Consider the following 13,610-nt stretch of genomic DNA (forward strand, 5'->3'; position numbering starts at 1 on the left):
CTGTCTGTTTGTCCATTATATGATCTGTATGTTCAGCATTTGTGACTAATACACCCTACTGAAAAAAAACTGCATATGCTGGTTAGGTATGTTTTGCTGGTTTGAGCTGTTTTAAGCTGGACATGTGCTGGTCCTAAACTGGTAAAACCAGTTTAAGACAAGCAAAGTACCAGCATAAAACAGCAAAGGACTAGCTTAAACCAACATCACAGTTTAAAACATACCTAAACAACAATTAAAACATTTGGTACCACATTATATTAAGTGGCCATAACTACTATGTACTTATATTTAAATTTAGCACAATACACTTACTGTGTACATGTACTGTTTACATGTGTACATATGTTTTTCATTGTACTTATGTTTTAAAAATACATGTGTAATTAATTTGTATAATTACATTTATAATTACACTGTTGAGTCATCCCTTACACCCTAACCCACCCTTAATCCTACCATACCACAAACCCTGTCCCTTATGCTATGTTAATAGCAGCAAGAAAGTGTTTTTCAATTCAATAAGAACACAATAAGTACATTCTACATATTTTTTGATGTAAGTACATAGTAGTTAATTCCACTTAATATAAAGTGTGACCCAAATTTTTTGCTTTGCATGTTATATTGCAACACTATAGTACACTGAACCATAAACATGATAAAGCTGATAGGCATGATGTGACCTTTCTGTATTAATGCATGGTTGGCACAGCTCTCCGCTTGACTTTTTATTTTCAGCTTTTTTGTCTATTTTATTTGTCTATTATTTTAGTCAGACTAAAGTGTTTACATTTGAAGTGCCACTTTCAAATGTATGCAAATCTTTGACAGCCAAAGTCTGCCTAACAATATTGCTTAATCATAACATCCTGTTGTAGATGTTGCTCTGTAATTGTCTGTATATCTTCTTCCCTTCTGCTTGGTTTCACACTTTATGCAACTTAAGTTTAGATTGTAATGTTTTTGACATTTAATAGGTTTTTAGTTCTCGACACCCCTCGAGATGCCAAATAGGAAACGAAGTATTTGTTAATAGTGAATATGGCATTACATGTTTATGTCTTATGCAGCAATGTCCTATTTGTTCTAACTTGGTCAAAAGTTATCAAATAATTGTACTAATAGCCAGTAAACTACTGTTTCTAAAATCTATGGTGTTGCTATAGTTGCATATGTCTGGGTTCCCAATTCCAATTCCCGAAAACAGGAGATATATGAATACCAGTCCTAGCCCTGGTTAAAATTCTAGCTGCTGAATTCTGCATGTATTGCAATTTGTAAAGAGAAGATTTTAACACTACAACAGAGAAAGCATTGCAATAATCAATTTGTGACAAAGCAAAAGAGTTATTCAATCTTTTAGCAACAGAAAAGGGCCACACTGGCCAAATATGTGCAATATTTCTAAGATGAAAAAAGGAGGTCTTTATTGTGTTATGTACAAAAGGCTCAAATGACAGGGTGGCAACAAAGATAAATTTTTGTTTACTTTGTAGCTCTAGGGCAACACTATCAACTGACAGATCCGTAGAAGTAGAATTTTGCAGATGTTTGGGAGAGACAAAAAGCATAACTTCAGTTTTAGAACTATTCAGATACAGAAACTTGTCAGACATCCACAAGTTCTCAGAAATACAGTTGGAAAGATGAGAAACATCCACAAATCGACCAAGTTGAGAATGTACATCTGAATGAATCATGTAAATCTAAGTATCATCACCATAGAAGTGATAGCTTGAGGTTAATGGATCTTAATAGCTAACCAAAATGATAGATATAAATGTTAAAAAGCAGGGGACCAAGAACTGAGCCCTGTTAGACACCATACAAACAGGATCCTTATAAGATCTGGAACCATCCATTAAAACAGTAGGACTTTTATAAAGAAACAAACTTCATCAGTGGGTACTCCACCAAGGACTGTTTATGACACCCCGGTCTGTGTTTCTCTGTCTGGTCCTAAAGACTCTTATTTTGTATTGTGTGTGTTTGTGTTTCCTATTTTCTCTGTGTTCCCTTGTCACATTGCCCATGTTTGTTCCTATGGTAACTGATTAACTGCTCCCTCTTGTTATCTCGTGTACTTAAAGCCCTGTTTGTGTGTCAGTCTCTGACGAGTTTCGACCCAGTTCACTACGAAGCTTTGTAAGAAGTTATGTACTGACTGTGATGGCCCGAGTGGTGGCCACACATGAGTGGTAATATACCTGTATCACCTTTTTCACACACAACACACTTTGTAAATCATGTTTATTTATTTATGGTTTAGTTTAACTTTCTTGTCAGTTGCATTTGTTAATCACATAAGCGTACATGGTTTATAATTTTATTTTTCATAGGTTTCATTTATAACATACATTGTTGCTGATTTGGAGTGCACACAAATTAGTTGCTTTGTATCTGTTATTTACCTTCTGTTTCTATTTTGAGTTAAGTTTACCGGCAGTGTGTGGCGACGATTGTCAGGCCCAAGTACTGCAGCTTCCTGGTGTGACGAAAATTTGAGTCCGGGTGGAAACTGGGAATTTAAGGGCGAATGGTTCTCTCTGGACATACCATTCGGAGAGATGGTCGGGGGGCGGGCAAGAAAGGAAAAGTTGCTGATTTTATTAATTATATTTAGTTTACTTTTTGATTTGATTTCTCTTGTTGAATGTAAAGTGTTGTTGATTTCCCTCTTAATTTATAATGGGCCCATCTTTCTCTTTATAAGCTGTTGTCAATTTTGGTGGCTTTTGTTTTTTTGGTCTGTCTCTGTCTGCCTAGTTTGTTTGTGTAAAGTTACTTTTTTTTTAGTTTAATTAAAAAGGTTTCTTCTAGTGACTGCTGGTGTTCCTTGCCTTTGACCTCTCGGTCCCTCATACTGACCTCAGCTTTGTATTTTGGTTTTGCCCTTTTTGGATACTGTTCGACCCACCCTCGCTAGTATTATTCTTGTGTTTTGCTTCTACTATTCATGTTTGCTGTAATAATAGAAGAATGTAACAGGCCTACATTCATTGGAAATTCTAAATCCTCTTAATAGTAGCTAATCTTTTGTGCTTATCTCTGGCTTTCATTAACACATGATTTCACGCAAATCAGTACAGGGGAGCCGCCACTGGTTGATAGCTTTTTAAGCAGTGTATAGATCAGAGACTTTGGGGGTTGAGAGTTATAGGATGAGAGATGAGTTAATGGAAATAACCAGTGGAAGTTGGAGAGAAGTTTAGAAAATGATAATGGCAGGTACTATTCATTTGTTTTTCATAGTAAAAGAATTTAATGCAATTATGTCTGGGGCAAATACTACTCCAGGTAGTGATGTCTTATGAGTTAATTAAACATCTAGATAATGCACTTGGTGAAATCTTAGCTTTGTTTAATACAGTGTGGAAAGGCGGTACTTCGCCCAAGGAATGGAATCATGCCATTGTAATCCCGACTTTACAGCCATGTAAAGAGGCATCTGATCCTAGCTTGTATCGTCCAATAGCACTCACGAAAGTGCTTTGTAAGATTATGGAGAGGATGGTTACAAATATGTTAGTATATTTTTTAGAAGCTAAAGGATCTTTTGTTGATATTCAGAATGGGTTTAGGAATGGTATATCTACAATAGTGTCAGTTGCAGTGTTGGATCAAGATATTAAAACAGCATTTATTAATAAGGAAATAGTATTTAGTGTTTTCCTGGATATTGAGAAAACATGATTCTTTGTGGATTTTGAAAAATTTGGAAATAGAGAATGAAACTCCACAAGGAAGTGTTAAGTGTTAAGTCCAGTGTTATTTTACATAATGATTAATGATATCTTGGGAATCTTTATTTGCAAATTATGTTTTAAAATGACCTAATATAGGGCTATTTATGGATGTTTGTTTTGGTTTGAACGTATGACTTGGGCTGTACATGTAGGAAAGATTGTGGAGAGGTGTGATACAGTTTTAAATGTTATTGGAAGTTTAGCTGGAAGGGAATGGGGGGCTAATAGAGAGACATTATTACTATTATTATTTATCCTGCCATGATCAGGTCCATTATTGATTATGGGTCCTTTGTATATGAGTCTGCTTCTACTGAGCAAAATTAAGTGGAAGTAATTATACATATCCAGCAAGGTATTTGTTACATGAGTTTGTTGAAAGTGGGAAATAGAATAATTGTTTTGATAATGTAAATCAGTGGGCTAAGAAGATAGGATTGGAACAGGGAGGTATTTCAGGAGATGTAGGATAGTTAACAGATGATGCCCAAGTTGAACATTGAGTTTTAATTAAAAGATAAAATGGAGTTAATACAAAAAATAATGAAATATTATAATATTATTAAAGAGCTGGGTTTGGGATATATGTGGAGAAACTAAGGTTGAAAATTGGTCGAAGTATTTCGAATATAAGTTCTGTTTTTACTGCTCAGTTAATGGCAATTTTATGGGCCTTATGGTGGATTGAAGAATCAAGGCCGAGAGAATTTGTTCTGACTCTGCAGCCTCTCTGGAAACTTAAAAAAAAAGAAAAAGAAAAATGTAAAGTTTGACCTGATATTGTAAATTATATTTTGAGTGTGTTTTGTTTGGAATTGGGTTTGCTATAACTTTCTGCTAGGTGCATATGATAATAATATGAAAAAATCCCTTATGAAAATTAAGCATGATTATACAACCACAAAACCGTATTACTATAGGTAAAACATGGTAAAAACAAATTAAATGTTTTACTACACTAACCATAGTTTAACATGGTATTTGAACTGTGTTTATGTGCTATGGCAGCTGCTAATAAAAACGCCCAAAAATATAGCCTGCATTTATTATATTGTTGATTTTGGTATGGAAGGTTTATAATAATATGAAATAAATATATGTTTAAATTAATGTTTTAATAGATTATTACATTTTAATCTTGCATTATAATGACTTTATTCTGGACATTTGTTTTTTTGTTTGTTTTGTCCTACAATCCTCTTTCTTACTCCCTCATTCATCAAAAATCTCTCATTCAGAGAAATCATCCTTTTCACATGATGCTTGGCCCAAGCTCAGGCTTATCAGCACAGATTGTACTACTGACTATTTTAATTAGTCAGTTTATCTAGATTCTTTGTATCTATATGTTTGATTGACTGTATTTTATTCTGATAATGAATAGGCTGTGCTTTGAACAGCTGAAATAAAATTTTAGTCATACAGACCATCCGAAACTGTAGTCTACTGTACGGTTGCAATTTCAAGAATTATTTCCGCTTTTATGGAAAGAAACAGGCTGCCCTTTTTGCTGTCTCAGTTGAAGTGGAGTGTGGAACAAAAATGAAGAGAAAATCAGAAAAATAACCTCCCTATAGAAAGCTTGAAATGTCTACTTTAAAGAACCAATTAAAAAAATCAAACACTCTCTCATTACTGTAATTGTATGAAAGGTGCATTTCTCTCCTACTGCGAAGAAATCAGCATTGTCAACTTCATCTTTGCCACAGTTTAGTAGATTAATAAGTAACATAAATAAAATATGTTTTAGCTATTTTTCGCAATCAAGAAATCACTTAAATAGGACCTGGAAAATTGACAAAAAGATGACAAAAGAAAGACAAACGTTTAACTTTTTGGAAGGTGTGTGTTCCATTACATCTGGCTTAAGCCTTGTCTGTGAAACCGGGGGTATAGGAAAACAGCTTCCCTCGCTGACTGACATATAAAGAGCCAGATGATTGTATTGCATGGCACAAATAATTCAAGACTGGAAACATCATGTTCAAACCGCAACCTTCTATGAAGCATTACAAGAGCTGTTCAGGCCCATATCTCCAGGTTTAAGGAGTTTCTATTCAAGTGCAAATAGAGACCTGAATGCATGAATTACTAGACTTTTTTTTCCTATGTGTTTTTTCATAGACTATTTTTCTTATGTCTTTCATCAAGATACAATGGTGGCGCTGAGCCCTGGTGTGAGGGCCTTTTTAACGCTTGTAGCTTTATTATTATTGTTATTATTATTATTTTATGTCCCTTATTTCGCAGTTCTTCATTTTACTGTGTGAATAGAGGGAATATATAATTCAGTATAGCAATTCAGTATAATTTGTCAGTATAATCAGTATAATTTTACACTATCTGACACAGCTGTGTTTAAAATTGAACTGGAAGTTAAGTGCTGGGCGTCCGGTCAGAGGAGTCTGGTTTCTCCCAAGGTTTTTTTTTCTCCATTCTATATGGATGGGGTTTTGTTTCCTTGCCGCTGTCACCTCTGGCTTGCTTTGCTGGGGACACTTAACTTCTAGTGATTATCGTTGAATTGATTACAGAGACCGTCTCTGCATTTAATAACAAATTAGTCACTCTCGTCATTATACATCCCTGTCATTTTATTCTTCTGCTTTATACTGTTCAGTGCTTTGATGCAACCTGTGTTGTTAAAAGCGCTATATAAATAAAAATGATTGATTGATATAATATAGTTTAATATATGAAAGACCTAGAAACACTTGAAATAATTGTTGCGCTGAACACTTTCCGAAGGTATAGCAACAAAAAGAATGATAACTCACGGTTTTGCAGACAAAGCTAAAATAAAGAGGTAATATAATAAGTTATGCATCAGAGAACCCATTTTTGGCCTAGGTTTATTTCCAAGTTCTATTTCCCTTTCTGTCAGTTTTGTACTACCCTGTGTAATAAACTGTCTCTCTCAAAAAAAAGGCAGTAATGATGTTTCTCTATAACTCCTTGTAGATGCCCTTCTTGCTGATCTGGAAAATTCAGCCTTTCCCCTGGGTCGCTGTCCTGTTCTTCTTACCTCTGACCCTCCAGTAAATTCTGATCCCCCATCCAGTCCTCAGGATCCTGCAGAGAACCGACCACTCCCTCCTGCATACACCCCGCAACAAGTATGCCATGAGATGAACACAAATCAAAAACATACATTCTAAGCAAAATATGTGACCTCTGCTGGCAAAATGAATCAAAATGAGCAAATTCTCAAAAATCTGTGGTTTTATTTTTATTCTTCCTGAAGATGTTGACTCTGACGACTCCTCTTGGGGCAGTTGTGTCTTAAATGATAGAGAGTTAACCTGAAGGTAGTGGATTCGAGTCTCAGGTCCGTCAGGGATTGTATGTGGGTGGAGTGAATATCCAGCGCTATCTCCACCTTCAATACCATGACTGAGGTGAGACCTTCAACCAAGGCACCGAACCCCCAACTGCCCCCGTTGCTGCAGCATTGGCTGCTCACTGCTCCGAGTGTGTTTGTGTGTGCACTTTGGATGGGTTAAATGCAGAGCAAAAATTCCAAGTATGGGTCACCATACCTAGCCACAAGTCACTTTTACAGCGTTAGCTCTACAAACTCTGAACTCAGCCCAGCTCTTCAGACTGATCTAGTTGCTATATCTTTTCTATCTGACCAGACATCTGTTTTTCATAAAAAATAGGATTAAAAAGCGTGATCCATCCATCCATCTATACTTATTCACTATTAACTACAACTTTCCCCTCAATAAAGACCTAATTTGCTGCTGATTAATGCTTAGTAAAGTAGTCGTTAACTTTAGATATCGGGTAGGATGAGGATGTTGAATAACGTCATGTATATGCATTCATATGTGCTTAATTAGCACTAATAAATGGCTAATATTCTTGCAACATGCATATTAAAACACAACTAGTTAAGAAAACTAAAAGTTACCATCAAACCTTAAGCTTTTAAATATAATTTAAGTTATTTCAGACTGAAAATCATCAAACATTTTAAACTAATTAACTTTCTTGTCTAGCCTTTTTAAAGTTTGTCTTAACAATAATATTTTATCTAGTTTTTATTATTATTGTTGTTGTTTTCACATTCTCCATTAAAAAACCTTGAAAAGAATTATATAATTTGTTGGATGAAAAATTACTATGTTTGAAATCGATAAAGTCAGCAAAGTCAGTTATAAGAAAATTACTTTTTTATTGTATAGCTCAACAAAGGCATTTAAGTAAATAAAACAAGTAAATGTAAAAAAATAAATAACTTCCAAATAAATGTATTATTAAAACTACAGAAGCAGTTTAGTCAAAGTTGTTTTCCCCAACAGTTTCCCGAACACTCACTATAAGACATAACACATTTTATTTGTGTGAATAGCCTACTCAAATACTATAATTCAGTTTATACAACATATTTATCTGGATTGATTCAGATTTCAGTCAGTGAAAGCGTGAGAAGCAAGCAGAGAAAAAGGCACTCCTCTCAGAAAACATGCAAAGACAATTTTTTGTATTGCTAGAGGTTTAATGAACTAATTAGACCCTTTCACTAATTGAAAATCTGAAATATGACCAAAATCTAAATTTGTGTAGCTCAGAATTAGCCTATACGCAGTCTGACACATTTTGCCAGCATGGGTTATGTGTATTCGTTCATTTTACAGGATCATACAATATCTATTTATTTTTTCACAGACTGTTTCTGCTGCAATGAAGTCTAATGGCTCTCAGATCTCTAACCAAGACAAACTTTACAGGTATTTTAACTCTAGAGAATACAATGCTCTAAATAAAACATTATTTTACCATAGATTATACCACCATAAATGAGCCAGTATGCTTCTAAATGATGCTTTTACTTAAGAGAAATTAAATCAAAATATCAAATTCTTGTATTAAATGCTTACTGTGAAACAAAAATTTTTTGTACTAAATAGGTTGTTTCCCCCCCAAAATCCTAAAAAGTTATATATATAAAAGTATATATATATATATATATATATATATATATATATATATATACAAATTTGGGGAGAAATAAATGTTATAAAACAATATGATGTTATAAATACATCCTGTGTATGATCAATTAATTCCGGTGTTTTCCAAAAAGTTAAATCTTCATCTGCTCAGAATCACCATGCAAAGAAAATTATGTCTATGAGAAAGGTTTAGGACAGGACAAAAATATATATATAGTTTAAATAATTTCATCAAATACATATTTAAATGAGACTAACAACGCTTACTTTCAGTGTTTGTTAATACCTCCTATCTGCTCCAGAAGGAAATGTCGTCTAAGAGAAATGTTTTGACCCGTTTAAACCAACTCAGCATATAAATATCACTTTAAAATGAATATGTATTTTCAGAATTTTCCTGGTTAAAAATAACCTGCTTGTCAGCTCTGCACCACAGGTCGCACACACAACAGTATTATAAAATTAATTTTATGTGTTAATACTCGTATACTGTATTTTTCGTCTTAATATGCTCTGCAACGTGATTCACTGTTCAAAGAAAATGGTGATTGTGAGAAGTTTCAGCCCCTTTAGGCACGCAAAGTACGGTCTTGGATATGATCTTGTGTAATGGCAAATTAAGTGCATTTTCGCCATCGAGTCAAGTCAAATTGAACTTGCATAGTTCATTACTTGTGCATAATTCAACACCAGAGCTTTTAGATCAGAAATTTAGACACACTGTTTTTTATTTTAAATAATTAATATTATATTAATTATATTATATATAATAAATAATCAAATGCACAATTAGTAAATTAAGTTTAGTTTTCTGCAGTTAGAAAATTTATAAGAGTTTTTTCAAATTCTAATTGTAAAAGTTTAATGTTCTGCAATAACAAAATTTTTTAAGGATAAAAAAGTGAGGTGTAAGCAAGTACAATAACCCATTTTTGGAATTTGTGTTTTGCGTTAACTACATTTAAGTGCACACAGTTTAAAAAATAAATAAATAAAAATTGTGGTGTTATATTTATATTTATATGTTTTTGTAGAAGAGTGTAACCTCAGATTATGCAGAAGGCTCACCTTTGAACAGGACAATGACCCTATGCACACAGTAAGAGTGGCTTATAGACAACTCTGTGAATGTCCTTGATTTTTAAGTTCTGACAGCTTTGCTGTTATGGTTTATAGAGTGTAGATTGACGCAGAAAAAATAAAGCAGTTGAGCATAAGGCTACAACAGTAAAAATACACTGTATATATTTCTTATAAATAAATCTAACATTACAAAATGTGGAAAAAGTGAATAATTTTGAATCCCATCCCAATTGTGTAATGAAATCAAATATTTCTAAATGCTACCATACTCTACATTAATAATTTGATTATTCAAGGATTGAGTACCAAGCCTTCATCGCTGTTTTAGCAAAGATAACTCTTGAGTAAAAGATCCTGTAATCAAGCCCCTGCCCCTTTTGTCTAAAAGAGTAAGTGCCCTCAATTCTCTCATAGTTAATTATAATAATAACATAATGCATTTAATGAAATTAAATCTAATTCCACGTCTAACTCTAATGTGAAAGACATTTGTGTCTTTGATTTAATGGTACCTAACACTTAAACATGTAATACAAACATAAAGTTTGCAATATCAAACTGAAACTAAACATGAATTCAACCATGATTAACTTATTGATTCTCACTCTTATGTATAAAAGTTAATATTTAGTAACATTATCTTCATCATCTTAATTTTGGTTGAGGAAGTCATTCAAATATTTTAAAAGACAGCACAAAGTCGAATACTGAATGAAAGTATTAAATGTAGGTAATTTATTTCATAATTAAGTTTAAAATCTGTACACATTATGTAAAATGTTGGCTTTAAGACTTCTTATGGTATCCAAACAAAACTGACAAGAAATATTTTTCAGCATTGCAAAATTTTTATTGGTATTATCCACTGATATGTGATTCTTACCCCAGTGGTGAGTTATTATTAAACATTATATATATAAAAAATATATATTAAACGTGTATTATAGCAATATAAGTCCAAATGCAAGGCATTACAAAAATAACACTTTAATCCACATTAACTGATACAATGGGCTGGTTGCAGACACCACTGCTATTATACAATGGGCTGAGGTACCTCACATGACTCAAGTTTGTGGTCATCTCCCAATAATAGACTATCTGTAGTGAGAAAGTATTATATGAGCTAGAGCTTCTGTTAACTCAGAGCGGAATCAGCAATTTAACATCAGGCTGCACTACCCCCTGTTTTCTATCCCCTGTTTTTCTTCTGTAGATATTATAACCATTATAAACTGTTCTCAACAAATATAGGTTAATAACATTATTGAATGTAATTTTGTTTGTACTTTTTTGACAACAACAACAAAACAAAACAAACAAAAAAGAAAACAGAGAAAACATTTTTAGGCCTATAATTTTATTTTTCAGTTCATCTGAATGGATGCCCAGTGTGAAGTACCTCTATTTGATGTACCGTAAAATAATGTGAAGGCGCACAGAAAGATACTGAGTGAGACATGTGGTCTATACCACATATATGCCACACAGAATTGGCACACTACATATAAATGATATTCTTTGTATTTTCCTATCAAAACAACAGATTTCTGCCCGTTTCTCTGGTAGTGGGCGGAGCTAATGCACAAACAACAGTCTCATTGGCTGGCACTCACCTATTGTCGTCCCTGTTCTGATTCCAGCAAATCAATTTAAGCAAACATAGACAATGTGATTAATATTCACAAAGTCAGCAGCTCAATAATTCTAGTAGTTAGTTTTATCACTATTATTTTTTATTTTTCCACCTTTTTACAAAAACACTACAACATCTCAACGCAGCAGCCCCCATCTAGGCAGCACCGTGGAGCTGGCAGCAGGGCAGCCACCCAGCCTGTCCAGGCTCCTGCCAACCTGGAGGCGCAGGTGCAAGAGGCCCTCAGATCCGGGATGGAGGAGCTGCTCTGCCGGGCAGAGAATGTTGCCGCTACCTAAAACCTCGACAAGGGCGGTTTTCCTCTGTCTCTGGGTCCCCAGGGAGAGCGAGGAGTTGAGCGGGCCAGTTCCCGCCACTCACGCCTCTCCTTGGGCTAATATGCAGCACACCTCGCTGCCCCCATCGCCTGCGCCGGTGGTTCCGCTCGAGCCGCTAGTTCGGTCTCTGGATGCCTGGTTGAATCTTCCCAGGCTATCCCGTGGCTGCGTAACCCTTCCGCTATATGATTCAGTTCATCTTGGCCCCCCTAAACAAGCTGAGTCAATTGCTGTCCTTCTAGTGAAGGCACGATAAAGCCGCTTCCTCCAGCCGATATGAGGTCGGGGCTTACAGCCCATACTTCTGAGTGATGATGACCAAATATGCAGCCATGGTTATTTAAATTAACAAAGTTTTGTCGTCTTATAATGCTAAATTATAAACAAAATAATATTATTATGCTATAAAAAATTACTTTGACGATTTTATTGCCAATGTGTCTGTCATGAGTGAGGGGTCTGAGGCATGCGGATCCATTCAGAATGTCAGAGACAAGGCAACAACAAAATCCAAAAACAAGCAGGTGTTGGGTCAGGAAGCAAACAATCAAAAACCAAAGGCAGACAGGGTCAAAACCAGAGAATATCGACAGGGGAAAAACAAGGAAAGAATGAACAAGGTTCATACTAACTACAATGCTACATGCTAGGAAAAGGTCTACTTCAGCATATACAGTCCCCAAACAGCAGAGGAAGCCATCACAGTTCATTCAGAGGTAAGAGCTCCCTCTGCTGGCTTGGCGTAACAGTGTCCATAGAGCGTTCATCTAATATTTAGAATAAAACTGAATTTCATTGGTGTCTCTCACATTGTCCCACAGAAACATAAAAATTTTTTAGGTTAGTGTAGAATGTTTTAGAATAAGAATTTATTCTATTTAGTCTCTATTTCATTCATTTATTGGGGACATCCAAGTTATTTGACATTTTTTTTTAATAAAAGAATACTTTCCCTGGTAATTAATTACTTTTATAATAATGTAACTCAGTTACTATTGAATTCGGATGTGGGTGGTGTTTGCCAGAAACAGCACTGGAAGGAGATGAGTGGTCCAAGCTGTTGACGAGGTATGTGGAGGCTAGAGAGGCACGATTCGTTCCTAAGGGGACTGGACGAGGACCAATTTGGGGAGTTCATCAGCTTTCTCTACCTCGAAGTCGGAACAGTTTAACCATATAACAAGATTAATTTGCCCCATCAGACAATAATCACTTGTCCTCATCCAGGAAAACAACACAGAACAGTCAATGAACGTGACAAAAACATTTGTTTTTATAAACTGCTTACTTGTAACTTAAATGTTGGAATAATGCATTATAAATGCCATTTTCTTATACATAAATGTATTTACTTCTTTTAAAATAAACTTTTTTATTAATTTACTTTTATAACTTTTGTAACATATACTCCTACAATAATCTGTGATGCTTCATCTTTACAAAAGTTTGAATACTCTGAAGTATTTTTTTTTTTACCAATTTTAGCTGGAAAAGTCATTTTTATGTCTATGCTTAAAAAGTGGGACTTGCCATTGAAAGGCTAAAAGTCTTTTTTTTTTTTTTTTTTTTTTTTTACAAACTTTGAAATTTAAAAGTTGTTAAAGTCATCAAGACACTTACATGCACTTTAGTATGCACTTCAGGACTAGAGTTGAGGAGCTATGAAACAGTTGCTTTTGAATGCATGCCTTTGCAGGTGAAATTGACCCAAGAACATCACAAACATATAAACATTACAAACATATTTCTGTATGCATATTTCACAACACATCAGTTGAAACTGTGTGTATGTTCATGACCCTAAATGACAAAAAGTAACAAAACTTCAAGAAAAACAACATGA

The 13,610-nt window shown here is 34.5% G+C and overlaps 1 protein-coding gene across 6 annotated transcripts in view; it reads left to right on the top strand.

Annotated features, from left to right (window-relative positions):
* LOC122355829 (transforming growth factor beta-1-induced transcript 1 protein-like) overlaps positions 1–13,610 on the top strand; it is a 48,062-nt gene that overhangs the window by 7,373 nt on the left and 27,079 nt on the right. For 3 of the 6 annotated variants that reach the window (XM_043254387.1, XM_043254389.1, XM_043254390.1), the window contains 2 exons: positions 6,711–6,865; positions 8,424–8,485. In XM_043254387.1, the coding sequence (XP_043110322.1) occupies positions 6,711–6,865; positions 8,424–8,485 (217 nt within the window). Of the gene's footprint in view, positions 1–9; positions 2,202–6,710; positions 6,866–6,993; positions 7,148–8,423; positions 8,486–9,744; positions 9,810–13,610 lie in introns of those variants that run through there. The other 3 variants (XM_043254391.1, XM_043254392.1, XM_043254393.1) reach the window with 3 other exon arrangements.

Source organism: Puntigrus tetrazona, chromosome 12 (assembly GCF_018831695.1).
Source record: "Puntigrus tetrazona isolate hp1 chromosome 12, ASM1883169v1, whole genome shotgun sequence".
NCBI classification, from domain to species: Eukaryota; Metazoa; Chordata; class Actinopteri; order Cypriniformes; family Cyprinidae; genus Puntigrus; species Puntigrus tetrazona.